The 21,790-nt window shown below is 41.2% G+C and overlaps 1 protein-coding gene across 6 annotated transcripts; it reads right to left on the reverse strand.

The window, feature by feature from the left end:
• Positions 1 to 6,788: 6,788 nt before the first annotated feature.
• oip5 (opa interacting protein 5) lies at positions 6,789 to 21,244 on the reverse strand. Of its 6 annotated transcripts, XM_043698324.1 has the most exons (7): positions 21,131 to 21,243; positions 20,004 to 20,141; positions 17,935 to 18,070; positions 16,839 to 16,905; positions 10,668 to 10,790; positions 8,937 to 9,018; positions 6,789 to 7,696 (listed from the first exon to the last, which is right to left on the reverse strand). In XM_043698324.1, exons 2-7 carry the CDS (start codon positions 20,139 to 20,141, stop codon positions 7,574 to 7,576), a joined length of 669 nt encoding a protein of 222 aa, XP_043554259.1. In that variant the 5' UTR covers positions 21,131 to 21,243; the 3' UTR covers positions 6,789 to 7,573. The 6 variants fall into 6 exon arrangements, with proteins under 6 accessions (XP_043554259.1, XP_043554264.1, XP_043554260.1 ...); XM_043698329.1 differs by lacking the exon at positions 16,839 to 16,905 and having other exon boundaries at positions 21,131 to 21,244; XM_043698325.1 differs by lacking the exon at positions 20,004 to 20,141 and having other exon boundaries at positions 21,131 to 21,242.
• Positions 21,245 to 21,790: the final 546 nt, after the last annotated feature.

Below are 21,790 nucleotides of genomic sequence, written 5' to 3' on the forward strand. Positions count from 1 at the left end.
CACAGCTTAAAAATACGGGGTAGACCATTTAGGACAGAGGTGAGGAGAAACTTCTTCACCCAGAGAGTGGTGGCTGTGTGGAATGCTTTGCCCCAGAGGGCAGTGGAGGCCCAGTCTCTGGATCCATTTAAGAAAGAGTTGGATAGAGCTCTCAAGGATTGTGGAATCAAGGCTTATGGAGATAAGGCAGGAACAGGATACTGATTAAGGATGATCAGCCATGATCATATTGAATGGTGGTGCAGGCTCGAAGGACAGAACGGCCTACTCCTGCACCTATTGTCTATTGTCATAAGCATCTGTACTCCTACTTTACTAATTTATCCACTTTTGTTGCTCTTTCAAGAAGCTATGGACTTACATCCCAAGAACCCTCTGTATATCAATGCTCCTGAGGGTCCTGCCATTACTGTATACTTTCCTCTTGCATTCGACCTCCCAAAATGCAGCAGTTGATACTTGTCCAGATAAAACACCATCTGCCATTTCTCCAACTTTCCAACTGATCCATATTGTGCTGTATCCTTTGACAACCTTCCTCTTCCACAACTCCATCAATTTGCATGTGATCTGCAAAGTTCCTAATCAAATCACCCATATTTTCATCGAAATAATTTACAAATATTACAAATAACAGATCTGATCTTTGCAGAACACCACTGGTCATGGACCTCCAGACAGAAAAACACCACTTTACATATTTGTGGGCAAGAACAGCTAGCAGGAGATTTTCCAATCCTTCGCCACACTCCAAACTCCATATTATTAGGGATGTAATAGTAGCATATTTGGAAAATCATAATCTAATCAAGCAGAGTCAGCATGGCTTCATGAAAGGTAAATTGTGTCTAATTAATTTGAGTTTTTCTAGGAAGTCTCCACCAGAGTGGATAAAGGGGAACTAGTAGATGTGTTGCATTTGGACTCCCAGAAGGTATTTGACAAGGTACCTCACAAAAGTTAGGTCATAAGATGTTGCAGGTAGTATATTGGCATGGATAGGGAATTGGCTAATGGGCAGGAAACAGTGAGTAGGAATAAGGAATTCTTTTTCAGATTGGTGACCTATGACAAGTGGGTTTCCACAGGGATCAGTGTTGGCATTACCTATATATTGGAGGAAGTAAGAAAATGTACTGTAGCCAAATTTGCAAATGACAAAAAAGGTGGGAAGGTAGGTTCATAAGTTCATAAGATATAGGAGCAGAAGTAGGCCATTTGGCCCATTGAGTCTGCTCTGCCATTCAATCATTGCTGATATGTTTCTCACCCCCATTTTCCTGCCTTCAACCCATTACCAATTAAAAATCTGTCTAACCCCTCCTTAAATTTACTCACTGTCCCAGCATCCACCACACCTGGGGTAGCGGATCCCTCCTTAAATTTACTCACTGTCCCAGCATCCACCACACCTGGGGTAGCGGATTTGACAGATTCACAACCCTTTGGGAGAAGTAGTTTCTCCTCGACTTTGTTTTAGATTTGCTACCCCTTATACTAGAACTATGACCTCTCAACCTAGAATGCCCCACAAGAGGAAGCATCTGCTCCACGGCTATTTTATCCATACCTTTTATCATCTTGAATACCTCAATTTGATCTCCCCTCATTCTTCTAAATTCCAGAAAGTATAGGCCTAAACTATTCAGTCTCTCTTCATACGGTTGTAAGAGAGAAACAGTTTGCAGAGAACTATTGATAGATTGCAAAAGTGGGCAAAAAGGTTGGAAATGGAGTATAAGGTGGAAAAAAGTGAAGTTGTTCATTTTGGAAGGGAGAATAAAAGAACAGAGAATTATTTAAATGGAGAAAAATTGCAGAATGCTGCAACACAAAGGGGCTTGGGAGTACTTGTGCATGAAACACAGAAAGTGAGCACACAGGTGCAGCAAGTGATCAGGAAGGCTATTGGAATGTTTTGAGGGTGTTGAAAAATAAGAACAGGAAAAGCCTTATTGCAACTGTACAAGGCACTGGTGAGACCACATTTGGAGTACTATGAGCAGTTTTAGTCCCCCTATTTAAGAAAAGGTATCATTTAGTTGGAGACAGTTCAGAGAACGTTTACTGGGATGATCCCTGGCATAGGCAGATTGTCTTCTGAGCAAAGGCTAAAAGGTTGGGACGTTAGTCACTGGAGTTTAGAAGAATGAGAGGTGATCTCACTGAATCATAAAGAATTCTTAAGGGGGTCAACAGGGTAGATGCTAGGAGGATGATTCCCCTCATAGGAGAATCTAGGATCAGAGGGCGTGGTCTCAGAATAAAGAAGCTCCAATTTAACATTGAGATGAGGAGGAATTTCTTTTCTTAGAGGGTTGCAAGTCTTTGGAACTCCTTGCTACAGAGAACTATAGTGGAAGAGTCCTTGTGTGTATTTAGGGGTGAGATACATTGATTTTTGAACATCAGGGAAATCAAAGGTTATGGGAAAACTCAAGAGAGGTGGAAGTGAGAATGTTTGAGCAGCCATGATCCCAACGAATGGCAGAGCAGGCTCGAGGGGCCGAACAGCCTACTCATTCCTATTTCTTATGGTCTTATAGTCACACAAGAAGGAGAGAGAGATTTAGGTGATTTTTCTTTGCAGTCCCAAAGTTTCTCCTGCAGCGACTTGTCCGGGAACCAATCAAAATATGCTGAGCAATCCCAAACACGCGCACACACACATTTGTTCTGTTTAGCATTGTACCCCATTGCTAAATAAATCAACATTGTACAACTCACAATGATTTACAAAAAATTGTTTTTAAAACTGCAACATCATCTTCCAGTTTCCTTTGCTTAATGCAGCATCTTTTCACACTTGTAGTCCACAGTTCAAAACAAATACAAATGGCTTTTACACGACAGGCTTGGAGTGCACTTTGATGAATGCTACGAACGACAATGGCGCCTCAGTGCCTAGGACCTGGGTTCAATTTCAGCCTCAGGCCACTGGCTGTGTGGCGTTTGCATGTTTTCCACATGTGTGTGTGTGTTTCCTCTGGGTACTCCAGTTTTCTCCCACAGTCCAAAGATGTGCAGGTTAGGTGAATTGGCTATGCTAAATTGTCCATGGTTTTCAGGAATATGTGGGTCAGGTGCATTAGTTAGGGGAAAAGTACAGTAATAAGGGAGAGGCATGGGTCTGGATGGTATACTCTTCTGAGTCGGTGTGGACTTGTTGGGCCAAATGGCATGTTTCCACACTGTAGGGATTCTATGATACAACAAACACTCATTTTTATTTAGAACAACTACAGCACAGAAGAAGACCATTCATCCCATAGTGTCTGTGCCAGATCCCTGCAACAGCAGCTCACCTAGTGCCGTACCCATTTTAATTTTTTTCACCCTTTAAGAGAGCTAACCAGTATCATTTCACACTTCTCCACATTAAAATTCATATTTCATTTGTTTCCACACTCCACCAGCCTATGTTCTCTTGTAGTTCATCACTATCCTCCTCCTCAGTTCACAACACAGACAGGTTTGTGTGGGCCATCTCATCAAACATACATTTATATCTTATTTACAGAATGGTGCATTTTCTCCTTGAATCATTGTATGTTTACTTGCATCTGGATTGCGGTAAGAGAGAGTAGAAATGGGAGGTAGGATTCGAGCACTTTCTAGCAAAGTCTAGACAGTGCTTTTTCTGCCTTTTCAGAAAGGAAGCAGGCAGTCAGTTGTTTGATAGTGCCAGAGTATTTTTGACAAGGGATTACCTCAGGTCAGTTTCAGTGCTGTTTCTGGATTGATTCTTGCTTGACTAATTCCTACAGTGAGGGGTTAGCTCATGAGAAAAAGTTGAGCAATTTGGGCCGATTCCTCCTGGTGTTTTTGAAGAACATGTGTGGTTTTACTGAAATATAGAAACTCTTAAGGGGATGTGGAAGAGTGGATTATTACAGGATGCTCCTCTCTTTGGTAGAGTCTAGAATAAAGGGACACATTTTAACAACTTTGGGTCACCCATTTAACAGATGAGATTTTGTTTTCCTCTGAGACACACTTGTAAATTATCTACACTAGAAAGCAGTGGAGGCTAGGTCATTAAATATTTAAGGCTGAACTATAGACAATGTATTGATCAATAAGACAATCAAGAGCTATTGGACATGAAATGAAGGTGACATGAAAATGTAGTTGAGGGCACAATCAATAGAACTATTTATATATTGAACGGTAGAGCAGGTATGGGGGGCTAAATAGCCTGTTCCCATTCTTAATTCTGACATCCTACCTTCCATGTTTATCATGTGAAGCCTTTATTTGCTCATAAATATTTAATTCAATTGGTTATCCCATGGGAGATCACTTTGAATATGGATTCCTAATAGTTTAATGCTCACTATTATACCATATCAGCAAAGTCCAAATTGATGAAAAGGAGCTTAAGGAGGGTTGTCTATGAAACAATCCCATAGGGATTCAATGTTGTGATTCACTGTTGCCCATTCACTTGCCATATGGGCCAAATGTTCGACACCACCTTCTCATTCTTAGGTGAGATGAGTTACAACACTCCCAAGTAGAGGGGTCAGGTCATCCATAAATATATAGTGACGAACAAACAAGACAATATCAATGCAGACTGATTTGTTTTCCCCTCAAACTATCCATAGCTGTTATTACTCACTTCTGGAGCAGGTGGACTTGAACCTGAGTCCTCTGGTTCAGAGGTTAGGACACTACTACTGTGCCAAAAGAACCCTGCATGCAAGTATTGTTTATGATAGGTAAATATACCATAGGACCTAATTAGATTCCTTGTGAAATCCAAGCATGGAGCATTACCCCATTGGAAATACTTGACTCATTAAGCACACTTGTTCATGATGTGGGAGGTGCTGGTGTTGGACTGGAGTGGACAAAGTCAGAAATCACAACGCCAGGTTATTGTCCAACAGGTTTATTTGAAATCACAAGCTTTTGGAGCACTGCTACTTCATCAGTCGTGCTATTCCCTCCACTTCACCTGACAAAGGAACAACACTGGAAAAGCCAATGATTTCAAATAAACCTGCTGGACGAGAACCTGGTGTCAAATGACTTCTGACACTTGTTAATAACCGCAAAAGTACATGTTCCAGACTTACTGTTAATTGATTGCACTATTATATGCATACAAATCTGGTGGGAAGCCACAAAAATATATATCGTATCCCAAAGAACAGTAGTGTGCTGATTCTGCAAGTGGAACCAGGATTTCAACCTTCCCAGTGTGTTGGGTTGTTTACAATCTGTACTAAGTTTAGGTCATGTAGAATTTGCTCAATGATAAGCTGTCTCCCATTGTGACAATGCAAGCATCTGGATGATATGAATGAAGGTTGTTACAAATTGTTAGCTGCTCTTTCACAGATTTGTGAATCTGAAGGTGTAGCTAACATCCAACTACTATTCCACCTCAGTCTAGCATACCTAGAAAATGACAGAGGAAATACTAATATTCATGTCAGTTACACGAGTAATAATGCTGCTTATCTACAGAGAGCAAGCATACAGTAATACAGGCTTGCAGCTGGCAATTCACCTGTTAAGTGTCAGCAATTTCAATGGTCTCCACTATCAGGGGATGTTTCCTCTTGTGCAAGTAGAAATATCAGCTGAGATTTCAAGCCAACGTCTAGTGACTTTGCGACCAGACACAGACTGAAATGTACGCAAGTGGCATCCTCTTTCTCCATGCAAGAAACAAGATGTGGTCTGTGAAAGTGTATACAACCATCACAGAAACTCAAACATTAACTCCATCCACAGCAGAGATTGCTCATCAGTTGGGTGGACGTCAAGGGCAGAAACAATGATACCGGGACTTCAGGGGTTAAATTTGAGGAGATATTATACAAATTCAGACTGTGGAAAGTGAAGGGATGATTGGAGCAAAGTCTTCAAGATATTAACAGGAAAAGACAGGACAGAAAGATAAACTATTACCGCTGGTTGGGGGATTCTAGAACTAGGTGGCATAGTCTGAGAATTAAGAGGAGATGTTAGGAAGCACTTTCACACGCACAAAAGGGTGGTAAATGTTTGGAACAGATAGTGGATGTTGCAACAGTTGTTAATTTTAAAATGTGAGATAGATAAATTTTTGTTAAGCAAACGTATTAAGGGATATGGGCCAAAGGCAAGTACATGGAGTTAGGCCACAGAGCAGCCATGATCTCATTGAATGGTGGAACAGGATGGAGGACTGAATGGCCTACTCCTGTTTTTGTGCTCCTAACATGTTGGTATCAGTCTGTATTCACGCAAAACATGCGACAATAATAAATTAAACCTTCAAGTCTTCTATCAGCTCGAAATCTTCTACAGGAACAAACTAAAAGTCTCATATGATTAATCTAAAAATAGATTTAAAGTATTAAGACAGAAAATACACAAAATTAATGAACATGCTCCATCCTGTTTATTGCTCAATTTGTTACAGTATTACACAAGTTAAACAGTTCACCAATACAGATAGTTACACAATTCAAGATCACAGTTACATTGCTAAGAGTTACAATGAATTGTATTAGCTGATCAATTTAGACAGCAGTCCACTGCAAATGATAACCAAGTAGCAAACTAATTTAACAGAAGGGAGCAAAGCTTGTTGTAAACTGCACAATGCACCATTTTCCAATCTTCAACCATTGAGAGGTAAGGTAAATGTCATTGCTTGCAAGAGATCAACACTCAGTTGTTATAAGTGCTGATTTGGAGATGCTGGTGTTAGACTGGGGTGTACAAAGTTAAAAATCACAACACCAGCTTTCGGAACGTTGCTCCTTCATCAACCACCTGATGAAGAAGCAGTGCTACAAAGGCTAATGTTTCCAAATAAACCTGCTGGATTATAATCTGGTGGTGTTGTGATTTTTAACATTTTAAGTGCTGGTGAGGAACAAATATTGCTGAACTGCAAGTCTTCCTCCAGTTAGCCAGTTTACCTGTCATTTTACAGTCCAATTCTGCCTATACAGGATAACAGCTCAGGCAACTGTCTTCCAAAGATGAAGAACTGACTTTGATCAGTCAACCTGTCTGGATCTCAAAGGCTTTAACAAATATCTTATATTTAGATTTTGTGATGAAAATTATATGGACACTGACGCTAACCAGGAGCAGTGCGCAGTTAGTACATTTTTGAGTACCAGATAAGAGGTTACAGTGACTAATGCGAACTCACTGCTTACCATAATGTAGAAATGAACTGCAGTCCTTGACAGTAAGTTACTAGCTTCTGAGGACTTAAATTACCCAAGATGTTGTACTATTCTGTAAATCAGATAGCAGGTTACACTGATATGGACATGATCGGGCTACTATTAGGTGTATTAAAGTTCTGAATTCAGATAACAGGTTACATAAAACCAAAGCTCAGTACAAACATGACTGAAGGTGCTTTGTGAACAATTCCAAAACAGTGATGTTTTCCCTCTGCAGATTCAACCTTTGGACGAAACAATCTCAGAACTCTGGTGAAGGGAAGATTATTTTTCAAGGAAGCCAAATGTGGCAGCTGAGGTGATTAATAGTCACTGTACTTTCAAACCTCAAAATGATATTAACAGTAAACATTGATGCATTTCTCCTATTAATACCTTTGTCTCTCAGCAGTGACACTGGTATCTTGTCCACTCTCCTCTCCAACCAACTCATTCAATTTGTTCATTGCTGCCAGCAATCGATAGTGAGCCACCACAATTTGTCTTTTCAACTGGAAGTTAAAAAGGAAAGCAGTCAGGAGGTTCAATGTGTAAAGGACCAAAAGTAACATTTCTAGACACAGGTCAGGTCAGTGTCAGCCAAGGTAGGAAAGATACATAACTGGTAATCATGCTAAAAGTTACATCTACAGGAGGCTTCACACAACTACTGCTGTACAGTGAGGGAATTTAGTGAGAAAACTAATAAATTCTGCCACAAGCAGTTACAGTAGAACTACTAGTCCAAGATCACAGCTTTCATGGTTGATGGACTGAACAGTGATGTAATTACCTTATCTTATTACATTAATCTTAGATTGTATTTAGCATCTGCGCTCCCCCCCCCACCCCACTTCTCGCTCATCTGTGATAATATGTACTGCCCTTAAAATAATTTACATGCAAAGTCCATTGTTGGAAAAACAAGTGATTTACAGATGATGTTTAATAGCTGAATACCACGGGTGGTTTGGTGACAGGAAAAAAAACTAATTTTTTAGGAAACAAAAAAAAAGAAGAGACCGTTTGTGTTGCAACACGAGGGGGTGCACTGTCTGTACATGCCTGTTAGGTTGCTGCCTACATTAAAGTGAACAGACAAGAGGAAAAAAAGTTTTTGGCTCACCTTTGTTTCCTGCAACTGCTTCTGCAAGTGTAATGGGGTGTAACTACCAGAAGTGGCAAGTGGTGAAGCAGAGTGGGACCTCAGATTTTGGGGTGACTGAATGAGGAGGAATAATTGGACAAACAGAGCGTACATAAGGGGCCAAAGTGAGATCAAACTTGCAATTTCTTTCCATTTCTTGTTGGGGCAGTAGGAACCTTGGTGCATTTTGAACTCCTCCTCTACAACACCCTCACCAGGCTGCATTTTGACCAAATAGGCTTTACATTATATTTCATTACTTCTAGTGGAGACAAGAACAGGAACGGTAAATGAGAGTCACCACTGAGGTGGTGTCCACACGTATCTATCAGATGATGAGGACAAATTGTGAAATGGGCTGTTCAACACAGGCCTGTCCTGCCCATATTTACAACCTTAGCCTCTACTGAGTGGTCCCCCTGAGAGATGAGGGATTTCAGCTTAAGGCCACCCCTAAGGACCTTGTAGCTTCACTGAGGTTCCCACTGATATCAGTCAAATTATTTTCAATCAACTTGAATCTCTTCATTCCTTATAACAGTGCAATCTGGTACAAGTGTAGCCTTAGGTTTAGGACATCGTCGACACATTGAACATAACATTACCTCTCCTATGTGCTGAATTAAACACGGTGGTTGAAAGTTCAGGGCAGCAGGTTTCACCTGAGAATTGCTCTGCAACATGTAGCTGAAAGATGAAATAATTATACAAAAGATCACTGCAATTTATAGCCTTGTTTCTAAAAACAAATACACTTCAATTTACTCTCTCAGCATCTCAAATCATTACAATCTACAACTTCTTGATGCGATGTTGTCACATTACATGGGCATTTAATAAATGCACTGCAAGGCGATATAACAAGAAAATGAATGATCAGTTAGTGTGTTTTGCCATGATAATTAAGGGAGGGACACTGGGCTTCCCTTCTCTTTAAATATACCAAACTGTTTTAACCAGCACTTTATGAATTAACACTCTCGATAAGCCAGCAAAAATATACATGTCAAATATAGCAAAGTTTATTCTATTATCGCGATCTCAGAAGTCAGTTAAGGGTGCGAGTGAGAAGGCTCTCTGCTTGTCAGTCTTAAGGCAAAGCTGCAAGATTATTGAAGTGATTTATGCTGTTAATCAAGTATAACAGTGATGTTACATTTCTGTTACTTAATATGTTTTTATGTTGATTATACATACCTCTTGATTATATGGAATATTTGATCAACTGGCACACACCTGGTCCTGGTGTCGGTTAATAAAACGTTTGCTATACACACACAACAGGCAGACAGAACCTTATTTTTACCTAGAATGCAACACCTCCATTGAAGGACAACACCTCAGATGGTGCAACACTCCCTTTGTACTGCACTGAAATGTTCAAACTAAGTTTGAATCCACAAACTTTGATTCAAGCATAGATGCTGCTATTTATGCAGGTTGTTACTCGTTCCCAATTCTTCAATGGCCTGTACATATCACAACTGTTTAAAAGTACAGGCTAAATTAAAGCTGTCAAAAATAACACTGACAAAGTGATCTCCCCCCTTCCCATTATCCAACAGTTTAAAAAAAAGCACCATTGAGGCAGGACACATCACAGATCGATCTTCAGGAAAAAGGGCTATTTATCCCTTCCTGAACTTTTACTTCAGCTATGCCTTCATGCTCTGTTACCTCTTTTAGTATCCAAAAATCCATCAATGTCGGACTTGAATCCCTCGATCATCTTTTGCCATAAGAAATATTCTCTTCCAAATGGACTGGCTCAGACTAAGTTTATAACCATTTGTACTAGAACTTCCCTCTAACTCAAATTCCTTTCAAAACTTTAAAATCCTCCATCAAGTCATTTCTTGCTCTGCATTTCAGGGATTACAAGGAACTCAATCTCTAAATGAGAATGCATTTTAAACTCTTCTAAAGCATCAACACTGACAGGTTGACCTGCCTACTCAGTAGATTTCCTACCCAATTCTGATCTTGTGCTTGCTGCACAACCATTCACTTGCATTAAATCACAGACCATGATTTTCAACTCAGATCAAACATTCCCAGGGTGTTTTGACACTGTCACTGTTAAGAGACCTTATCAGGGAGTGGAAAGGGAGGAAAAGCCTTCTAAACATTTTCAATCTTTTGTTTGGATTGCACTTAAATGAGCAGAGCTGAAAAGCCCATTTTTACCATACCAAACTAATTACTCCCAAAGTATTTTACATATTATCTTGAGAGCCATTACGGGCTGAGTGTGGACTTGGAAAAAGAATAAATAGGACCAGCATGTGTATGTTGTTCTATAAAGTGTATGGAACACAGGCACCAAGACTACTCACCAGTGCAAGGCATGCTTGTCCAAGCAGTATAGTCCTCGTAAGTAATCCAAAGAATCCGTTGTAGAGAAAGGAACAATACCCACGTGGGATCTACAGAAGCTGCAGTAAAGTGACTTGTAAAGGCTACAAATAAAAAAAACACTTATGTAGAAATGGAAAAAGCCTCTATGAATATTTGTTTTATTCTAAGGCTTTGTAACATTAAGCCATAGTCTCTTTTGCAGTTTTATTTTTAAAAATGTTAATATCTGCTCAACTTGTATGCTCAAGACAGCAGAATACTGAATTCATATTGATTTGTAGTAATATGTGCTCTTGGAATTCTGTTGCTTGCCCAGCCCACCATCTCCACAAAATGCTGTGTACATCCTCCTTGCTAATAAAGGAACAGATGCTTGTCTAAATTTCCATAACAATGGTTTAAAGCAAGACTTTCAGTAACCAAACTCACCCTACCCCACTTCCTCAGACATTGCATTATCTATTAGTAATTTTGTTCCAGGAATTTCTGCAGTACTGTGCCCTTCATGCATTAATGGCTTTTTGGAGGCAAAGACACATCATGCTTCAAGAGTTTGATGCCCAAATGAAATGCTGAAAGAGAAATTTATTCAGGGAAGAGAAAGTGAGGACTGCAGATGCTGGAGTACCAGAGTTGAAAAACGTGGTGCTGGAAAAACACAGCAGGCCAGGCAGCATCCGAGACGCTTCGGGCATAAGCCCTTCTTCAGGAAATTTATTCAGGCAAGATTTCTGGTTCTTATATGTGGAAAGAATCTGGATCACATTCTCAGAGTGGATGGTGGAGGCAGAGTCAACTGTAACTTTTAAAAGGAAATTGGATAAATATCAGGAGGGGAAACGTTTGCAGGGGTACACAGACAGGGCAGGGGAAATGGGACTAGTGGAGCTAATCTTACAGATAACCAACACAGGTCTATAAGCATCCATCCATTTCCAAGGATTTCTTGTTCGCTCTAATCTGGCTGAGTAAATGTCCTTTGCAAGTCTAACTCGAGATTTTTCATCTTGCACATTTTACATCACTCTCTTGAATTAAATTAAGTTAGCTTTGTTTTCACATGCACTCAATGTTTACAGTCACCACAATACAGCACCATCTTAGGTACAAAGATACTTAAGATCAAATTCCTTAGGAAAAACTTTATACACGAAATAAATAGTCCAGCATTATAGATCATTGGAATAAAGTTAGAACAGTAGTACAAAGTTCAGAATGTAAGCCTTTCCTACCCAATTCATGATGGCACCTAGCCTCAAGGGCGACCTCCACCACCACCTGTGTTGGACCCACCAACGTAGTATTCACCCCACTTAAGGCACCATGCACTGCTGGGCCCACTTCGCTGATGCAGCTGAACCCACACTCGCCCACAACCAGAAGTCCCTGGCTCTGCTGCCAGGCCAGGCCGCCGCAGAGCCATGAGTTCCACTTTGGCTGCAGATGTTGCCTTGTCACCATCTTGACTCGTCCACTGCTGCTAGTGCCACCGTCCTCGATCGCTGGTGAATCTCCACTTTCATTGAGTTAATTGAATGTACAGCATAGAAACAGGTCATTCAACCCCACTGAGCAAAAGCAGCATTATTCCACACATTAACCAGAGTGGGGAGGGGGGGGGGGGGAGCCTCTTATTAAGATGTGTTTATTAGTTGCTCCATTTAGCATTGTAGCACTTCAACATTCAGAAGGACAAAACCTTTTTATTTGTATCTTTAAAAACCGTCAACTACATTGAGAAAGAATTCTTAAAAACAGGGATTTATCAGGATTGCAAAAATCACAGCAGAGTTTGGTACCTATGTGAACTGTTATTTGTGGTAATGAGCTTCTGCAATGTGCAGATGATTAGAGCCATTAAAGATATTTACAGCAGTTGGTTCTCAGCTAACTAAGCAGGTTGCAACTGGAAACAAACTGGGGGGGGGGGTGGAGAAAGGAGGTGAGGAGGTACACAGACAGGTGTGCTGTTGTTCTCCCCAGCCTGTTTTCTAAGTAAAAGAAATCAATTTTAAACTGGAAGAAAAACAGTCACCTTTCCTTCATTAGGTGTTGTGGCTTTTAAATTAATAAAATCAGATACATCTTTAAGAGAATCGGTGATGTGTGGTTCTTATAAATCAGTGGAGACTTCCAGAAGAAAAGACAACTGACCATCAAGAGCCTGGCTATCTGAAGAATAGTCACCTCAACTTTGGAATTGGGAAGCAAAAATCACTAAACTGAATTTGCAGAATTTCTATGTCTGCCAATAACCATGTGCATGTAAAAGTTTGTAAAAGGATTAGAGTTTTAGATAGTAGAGTTAGCTGCCAATAATTTATATATATTTACAGCTATAGTCTAATTACATAAGAAATAATTGTTTAGTACATATACAATGTAGGGAAAGAGATGGTGACATCTTGAAAAATGTCCATATTACAGAGGAGGAAGTGCTGGATGTCTTGAAACACAAAAGTGGATAATTCTCCAGGACCTGATCAGGTGTACCCTAGAACTCTGTGGGAAGCTAAGGAAGTGATTACTGGGCCTCTTGCTGAGATATTTGTATCATTGATACTCACAGGTGAGGTGCCGGAAGATTGGCTAACATGGTGCCATTATTTAAGAAAGGTGGTAAGGACAAGCCAGGGAACTATAGACCAGCAAGCCTGACGGTGGTGAGCAAGTTTTGAGGGAATCTTGAGGGACAGGATTTACACATATTTGGAAAGGCAAGGGTTGATTAGAGATAGTCAACATGGCTTTTTGCGTGGGAAATTATGTCTCAAAACATGATCAAGTTTTTTTGAAGGAGTAACAAAGAGGATTGATGAGGGCAGAGCAGTGGATGCGATCGATATGGACTTCAGTAAAGCATTTGACAAGGTTCCCATAGGAGACTAGTTAACAAGGTTAGATCTCATGGAATACAGGGAGAACAAGCCATTTGGATACAAACTGGCTCAAAGGTAGAAGACAGAGGGTGGTAGTGGAGGGTTGTTTTTCAGACGGGAAGCCTGTGACCAGTGGAGTGCCACAAGAATCGGTGCTGGATCCACTACTTTTTGTAATTTATATAAATGGTTTGGATGTGAGCATAAGAGGTATAGTTAGTAAGTTTGCAGACGACACCAAAATTGGAGATGAAGTGGACAGCAAAGGTTACATCTGATTACGACAAGATCTTGATCAGATGAGCCAAGTGGCCGAGAAGTGGCAGGTGGAGTTTAATTTAGATAAATGAGAGGTGCTGCACCCTGGGAAAGCAAATCTTAGCAGGACTTATACACTTAATGGTAAGGTCCTAGGGAGTCAAACTGAACAAAGAGACCTTGGAGTGCAGGTTCATAGCTTCTTGAAAGTGGAGTCGCAGGTAGATAGGATAGTAAAGGTGGCATTTGTTATGCTTACCTTTATTGGTCAGAGTATTGAGTACAGAAGTTGGGAGGTCATGTTACAGCTGTACAGGGCATTGGTTAGGCCACTGTTGGAATAATGCGTGCAATTCTGGTCTCCTTCCTATTGGAAAGTGTTGTGCAATTTGAAAAGGTTCTGAAAAAATTACAAGAATACTGCCAGCGTTGGAGCATTTCAGCTATAGGGAGAGGTTGGGTAGGCTAGGGCTGTATTGCCTGGAGCATCGGAGGCTGATGAGTGACGTTAGAAGTTTAGAGAATCATGAGGGGCATGGATAGGATAAAGAGATAAGGTCTTTTCCCTGGGGTGAGGGTGTGCAGAACTAGAGGGCATAGGTTTAGGGTGAGGGGAAAGAGACCTAAGGGGCAACCTTTCCACACAAAAGGGTAGTGAGTGCGTGGAATGGGCTGCCAGAGGAAGTGGTGCAGGCTAGTACAATTACAACATTTAAAAGGCATCTGGATGCTGGGTCTATGAATAGGAAGGGTTTGAAGGTGTAAGGCCTGGGTGCTAGCAGGTGGGACTAGATTGGGTTGGAATATCTGGTTGGCATGGATGAGTTGGACCGAAGGGTCGGTTTCTGTGCTGTACATCTCTATGACTAAACCTGGACTGCATGTCAGGAAAATTGGAGGACAGTAATCCAGCACTTTAAATGACTACATTCCCTCATTAATAAGTAACTGCTAAACCAAGATAAATGTAAAAATGCCTGTATAAAAAGGAAATGTAACATTGGAGGCAGAATCGGAGGTCTGCCCCAGCAGGCCTTTACTTACCTGACTGCCTGCTAGGGCTGCTGCTATATATCATGGCTGCTGAAGGTGGTGCCTTTTTGGGGGATGCTGCACCATTCTTGCTGGTAGCTGCTGCCTCAATTTAGATGTTACAGGTAGAACATTTATCTCTTCTTCTACTAAGGCAGGCCCTAAAGGCTTTTTGCTTAAAGTCATGAGCTTTAGGAAATCCAGCTGGAATTTAATTGAAGAGAGCTACGTCCCTCATCCTTTCCTCCCAAATGCACTTGTATTGCTTCTCTATGAATAGAACAATTTGTGGAGCGAATTTGGTCTTACTCATTGAGGGTTTAAGAAGAAGTGATCTTATTGAGACAAAAGATATTAAGGGGGCTTGACAGGGTAGATGTTAAATGTTACCACTTGTGAGGAAATGCAGAACTTGAAGCCATAAATTTAAAAGATTTAAGCCACAATCTTACATTTAAGATGGAGAAGTGGAGGAATTTCTTCTCATTAGTCATCACTGATTGGAATTCTCTTCCCCAGCAAGCATTGGAGGCTGCATAGAATCATAGAATTCTTGCAGAGAGGCACCATTTGGGCCATCAGGTCTGCACCAGACTTCCAAATAGCATCCCACCCAGACAAACTATCCAACCCTCTTCCTGTAACCCCACATTTCCCATGGCTAATTGACCTAGCCTGCACATCCCTTGATGCAATGGGGCAATTTACCACAGCCAATCTATATAACTTGCGTATCTTTGGACTTTGGGAGGAGACCGCAGCGTCCAACAGAAACCTATGCGGATACAAGGAGAACATGCAACTCCACACAGTCAGTCACGCGGCTGCAAGGCAGTAGTGCTAACCACTGTGGTCAGCCCAACTGAATATATTCAATTACTCAGTTATTTGTTTGACAAGGGGGTTAAGAGTTATGGAGGACAAGCTGACAAGTGGAGATTATGCCATAAGCAGATCAGCCATCTTACTGAACAGCAAAACAAGTTTGAGGGGCAGAGTGGCTGAATTCTGTTCCTTTTTCTTGGGTTTTAACTACTTCTTGAGGCAGCAAACCCTAGATTTTAACAGAGAAGAAGTTCCCCTTGAAATCCCTACTGAATTCATGAGTAACTATCTTACATATAATCCTATATTTTTGTATTTTCCTACAAGTGAAATGATTTGGGCTACATCCACTCCATCAGACAGTCTTCAGCCTTCACTATTCCAGAAGGAAAAATTACAACCTATAAGTAGGTCCTCTCAGTTCTGGAATAATTCTTGTCACTATTTTATGCTTTCTTCAATTCCTCTTCATTCTTTTTACAGTGTAAAGGCCACAGCTTGCATTGTGTGGTCTAAGTACAAGTTTAAAATATTTTCCATTCTCAGTTCTATCCCTCTAAAAATGAATGCTTTTGCTGGGTTTCTTTGCTTTTCTTTTTAAAAAAAAAACTGCCTCACTAATCTTTATTGCTACTTCCAGTGATTTGGATTTCTAGATCTTTTAGGCTTTTTACCTTTTTTAGTCTGATATTATCCAAATAGTTTGTGGTCACCTTATTCCTACCCCAAGTGCACCATGTCACACTTGCCTGTCTCAATACAGGAGCATAAAAACTCCAACAGTACTCGAGCAACATCTGTGGCAGGTTTGCAAAACAATGTGGCAAAGAGCAATTAAAGGTTACTCAGTCATGTTGAGAACACCAGAGAATATTAATCTTGGAACCAAATTTAGTAAACACACAAGGATATAGCTGAATAATTTTTTTTAGTAGTTTTTTTTGTACAAGAAAGGTCAGCTATACAAGATAACCCTCTGCTTCTCTCGAAAAAGTATTTTTGGGCATTGTTCTATTTGTTGCAGTAATTTGGAACCATGTTATAGTATTAAATCTTTGAGAGCCGAGGTTGAAAATTATATACAATTTGAATAATTAAAAATGAGTTTAGCTTTTATTATTCACAGCTAAGAATAAGCTAGCTTTATATACTCACCATTTAGACATTGGCCCTTCACACCCAATAAAACTGGTGGGATCCATGTCTACATTTTCTGTCACCCCTGAAACCAAGGCAGCAGAAATGAAAACATTCTATGAATGAATGAGAAAGAAAATTATGTAGGTGAAAAATTTCTACCAGAAGTACCCTAAAACCCAAGTGCAAGTGGTGGCAGTGGTTAGCACTGCTGCCTCACAGCGCCAGAGACCCGGGTTCAATTCCTGCCTTAGACTGACTGTGTAGAGTTTGCACATTCTCCCAGTGTCTGCGTGGGTTTCCTCCGGGTGCTCCGGTTTCCTCCCACAGTCCAAAGATGTGCAGGACAGGTGAATTGGCCGTGCTAAATTGCCCGTAGTGTTAGGTAAAGGGGTAAATGTAGGGGAATGGGTGGGTGGCGGGTCGGTGTGGTCTTGTTGGGCCGAAGGGCCTGTTTCCACACTGTAAGTAATCTAATCTAACTTAATGTCTTCTGGAAATGTGGAGTCAAATTGGATCAAGAATCGTTATATGAAAGTTCTGCTTTATGTTCATGATTTAAGAAACAATTCCCAGTGAAAGTGAGAAATGGGATTGCCTTGTGTGGCACTAAGCCCAAGTGCTTACAGCCATAGAGACCAGGACACTGGAATTTGGGGTCTTAACAACTAATATCTGCCATAATTGGCATTCCCCACAGAATATCAGCTTGTGATTTCATTCTGAGGTTGGATTTGATTTATGGTGTCACATGTACCGAAGTACAGCAAAAAGTTTTGTTTTACGAGCAATACAGCAAAACAGAGCAAGACATACAAGATTACAACTGCACAGGAGGTGCACCAAAGCAGCATGAGATTTGAAGTGACAGATGTCCATTCAGCTGTCTGGTAACAGCAGGGAAGAAGCTGTTCTTGAATCTGTTGGCGAATGTTCAAGCTTCTGTATCATATTAGAAGACTTACAGAAGTAGGCCACTCAGCCCTTCATGTGTGCTCTGCTATTCAACGACAACATGCCTGATCCGATAATCCTTAACTCCATGTTCCTGCCTTATCTCCATAATCCTGATTAAAAATTTTTCACCATTCATATATAGCAATCCAACACTTACTCAAACACATCAGCATGTTCAATGATAAGCTGCTGCCGCAGGTTTGCAGAGAATCTCCCAATACTGTGTGACATCTCTTGCACTGGAAGATCACACAGTCCTTCACCTTCAAGGACCCAAGCACAACCTTGTCCATCTAAACAGGGCATACAGGAAGAAAGAGAGAACAAACTGATCAAAACAATCACTACAACTGGGATTTGCAAACTGAACTATTTTGTTGAGATATTCAGACTGTATCTAACAAGTGAAGTATATATTTCGATAGAACAGTGTGGGCAGCATAGTGGTTAGCACTGCTCCCTCATAGCGCGAGGGACCCAGGTTCAATTCCCACCTCAGGCGACTGTCTGTGTGGAGTTTGCACATTCTCCCATATCTACATGGTTTTCGTCCAGGTGCTCCGGTTTCCGCACAATCTAAAGATGTGCAGGTCAGGTGGATTGGCCATGCTAAATTGCCCATAGTTTTAGGTGCAAAAGTCAGGGGTAAGTATAGGTTAGGGAAATGGGTTTGGATGGGTTACCCTTCGGAGGGTCAATGTAGACTTGTTGGGCCAACGGGCCTGATTCCATAATGTAGGGAATCTAATCTAAAAAAAAACAATAAGTTGCACAAAGAAAAATGTTCAGAACTAGACTAGCCATTAAACACAATGGCTACAAGAGCAGGCCAGAGGCTAAGGAATTCTACAATATAGACAGCAGACATTGCTGCGAGAGCGCATTGGTTGTGGAGGGAATGTTATTCAGATGGGACTGCTTTGTCCTGGATGAGGTCCTGTCCAACCATTCTCAACTGGGGCCATGTGGCCCCCTTAGGGGTCCAGGCACAGTTGAAGGGGGCTACAGACTGAAAACGGAGAAGGGGAGCCCCAAGGATTTACGAGGGCCCTGGTAACTAAACCGATGCAATACACAAGCAACATCCTTCACTGGAGTCAATAATTTCCTTCCAATTTATATTGCAACAAGAGATGACCCCCGATGTCATTGTCAAATTTGGAGCCCGATATCATGAAACTTGCAGAAAAGCACCAAGCTCAAGGATCACATTAGGCTTGACAGATGTTTAATTTCATACAGTATTTTTTTAAAAAAGTTTTGTCCAGTATGTCAGAATGTTCAAGTTTTCTTGGTGTCAATAATAATGATTTTCTGTCTCTGTCCGTGTTGTATCCCTGTTCGAAAGGGGGCTCTGGAACCGCAGAATAGCTCCTGGCATCCGTGGCCAAAAAACAGATAAGAATCACTGTTGCACTGCAGATAATCACCAAAGCTGCTTAGAGGGCACCTTTCATGACGACTGCCATCTAGAAGGACATGGTCAATAGATACACATAAACACCACAGTGTACAAGTTCCCTTCCAAGTCACTCACCACACTAACTTGGAAATACATTGCCATTTCTTCAGTGTTGCTGGGTCAAAATGCCTTGCCAACAGCATTGTGGATCAATCCACAGCACATGGATTATCATGGTTCAAGGCAGTAATTCACCGCCACTTCTCAAGGAAGGGCAATAAACATGAGACCCACAGCCTATGAATGAAGTGTTGAAAATCCTGACTGTCAAATACTACCAATGGACTGAAGTGGCAATTTACTGCAAATTCAGTTTCCTTTCTATCGTAAAGGTTGAAAATCACAGAGGTAGAGGAAAATAGTTGGCAAATTACTGTGGTAAGAAATTAGAGAAGACAGTGTCATTATAGAGCATGCAGGTGAAAACTAAAAGTACTTTTTTTAAAAGAATAACTCAGCCTCAACAACTTTTCATAGTATTGTATACCTCAACTGCCGTTTAGAGGAAGATGTGCTTCCAGAAGGACCACCATTGTATTGCCCACCCACTAGTATATTCCTTACTCAGTTGGTATGTTCATCACCACTTTTTTCCTTTCTTTCCTTCCTTCCACTGAGGGATGGTGTTGAATGTTGAAAGGATTTAAGAGTTAAATAACAAATCTGTTCAACAGTGTCACAAACATTCCTTCCAAAAAAATTCTTAGTGGGACTCAAACTCAGTTCAGTGGCAGATAGATATGCCAGCAATTGAGCCACAGTACCTCCATTGTCCAGCAAACATTTGAATTGAAAATTTGCCTTTCTATTTGCATTTGCATTCTCCAGTCACTGAATGTCTGGACTTTAGGTCCTACACAAGAACAGGAAGTGCTGGAGAAACTCAGCAGGTCTGGCAGCATCTGTAGAGAGGAAAACAGGGTTAACGTTATGATCCAGTATATCTCTTCTGCAGAATGTTGATCCACTGTTTTTTATTTCAGAATTACTTTCATCCAAAGCCTACTCAAATGGGTACCTTGACTAATGCCAGACACTGAAATATTACATCAGAGAATGTGATTAGCTTTTGGATGGTCGCACATTGGTATATTAAAGTAGATTTTAATATTCTTACACTTTTAACAGAGGCTCCTGGTACGGCAATCTCAATCATAGAACAGGTAGTTTAAAGATTAGCACTGGCCAAGCAGAACAAGTGCTATCTATAACATTGGAAAACAGCTCATTAAAGGAAAATACAAAATCTTATACTGAGCCAAGAGAAGATCAAACATAATAAAAAGAAATAAGGCACGTTTAAAGAGGCAGATGAAGTGTAAGAGGGGTACAAGATGCAGAGGCAATAAGTTGTCAATATAGATGCATCTAGTTTAGAGGGAAAGTTGTAACGGGAGATTGTTAACGGAAAAGGGAGGGATCGGGTTCCTCATTTAACACGTTCCCGAAAAGCTACCTCTTTGACCACGTTTGATCATCGGTCCTATTATTAATTTTTCATGAGAGCAGGTGCCATGTTTTGGTAACTTTGAGACATTTGATCACATCGAAGGTCTGAGAAACAAAACGTTTTGCGGGATAAAGCGGAGAGCTGCACGAAGCAAACTCCCCCGCTCCTGTCCTAACACTGCGCTCCGACTCTTCCGTCCATCCAGGGCAACGCCTCTCCTCCAAACCCCAAACAGACACCCCGGCCTCTCCTCAAAAAAACTTTCACGGAAAGGCATCTTGCCCTGCGCGTCTGCCAGAGAACAACAACAAAACACGTTATTGTTGCCGCACTCCGGTTTTCTCGGGAGCGTATTTTTTTCCCCCCAAAAAATCAAAAAGAAGCGACCATCAGGACACCTCCCCCCCCCTCCCCCAGGGCCGGGCCAAAGCAGCCTCTCACCTTCTCCACTAAACACAGCCGTTAACAGGCGCGCGCCGCGCCGCGTTCAAACCACCGCACATGCGCAGTACCCCGGCATCAGGGAGAAGGGGCGGGGACGGAACAGACTAGAGGCAGCTGGCGGAGGGTCTAGAAATTTAATTCCCTGTAATTTTCCCCACCTCAGAAGTTAAACTGACCAGCCTGTAATCACTGGGATTATCCTGACAACCTATTTTGATCAAGGCTGTAAATTTGGCAATTTTTTTTTCCAGTCTCTGGCACCTCCCGAGTGCAGGGAAAACTGCGAGATTGTGGGCAGGGCCCCGATAATGTTAGTTCTCATTTTCTTTAAAATCCTTGGAAGCATCTCAACCAATCCTAGTGCTTTTTCGATTTTTAAGTACCAACAATCTATTCCACACTTCTGCCATTTCAATATTGATTGGTTCTAGTGACTGAATTCTCTCTATCATAGAACATAGAAAAGTATAGTGCAGTACAGGCCCTTTGGCCCTCGATGTTGCGCCGATCCAAGCCCACCTAACCTACACTAGCCCACTATCCTCCATATGCCTATCCAGTGCCCGTTTAAATGCCCATAAAGAGGGAGAGTCCACCACTGCTACTGCCAGGGCATTCCATGAACTCACGACTCACTGAGTAAAGAATCTACCCCTA

This window comes from Chiloscyllium plagiosum, chromosome 10 (genome assembly GCF_004010195.1).
Source record: "Chiloscyllium plagiosum isolate BGI_BamShark_2017 chromosome 10, ASM401019v2, whole genome shotgun sequence".
Lineage (NCBI taxonomy): Eukaryota > Metazoa > Chordata > Chondrichthyes > Orectolobiformes > Hemiscylliidae > Chiloscyllium > Chiloscyllium plagiosum.

Excerpts from the sequence above, each read along its gene's own strand:
- oip5 (XM_043698324.1), bottom strand. The coding sequence starts at position 20,141 with ATGCTGCCAGACCTGCTGAGTTTCTCCAGCACTTCCTGTTCTTGTGTA. Across the intron at positions 18,071-20,003 it reads ATGTTTGCTGGACAATGGAG|ATGGACAAGGTTGTGCTTGG; the intron begins GTACTGTGGCTC and ends TGCCCTGTTTAG. Across the intron at positions 16,906-17,934 it reads GAACATGCTGATGTGTTTGA|GGGTGACAGAAAATGTAGAC; the intron begins GTAAGTGTTGGA and ends CCTTGGTTTCAG.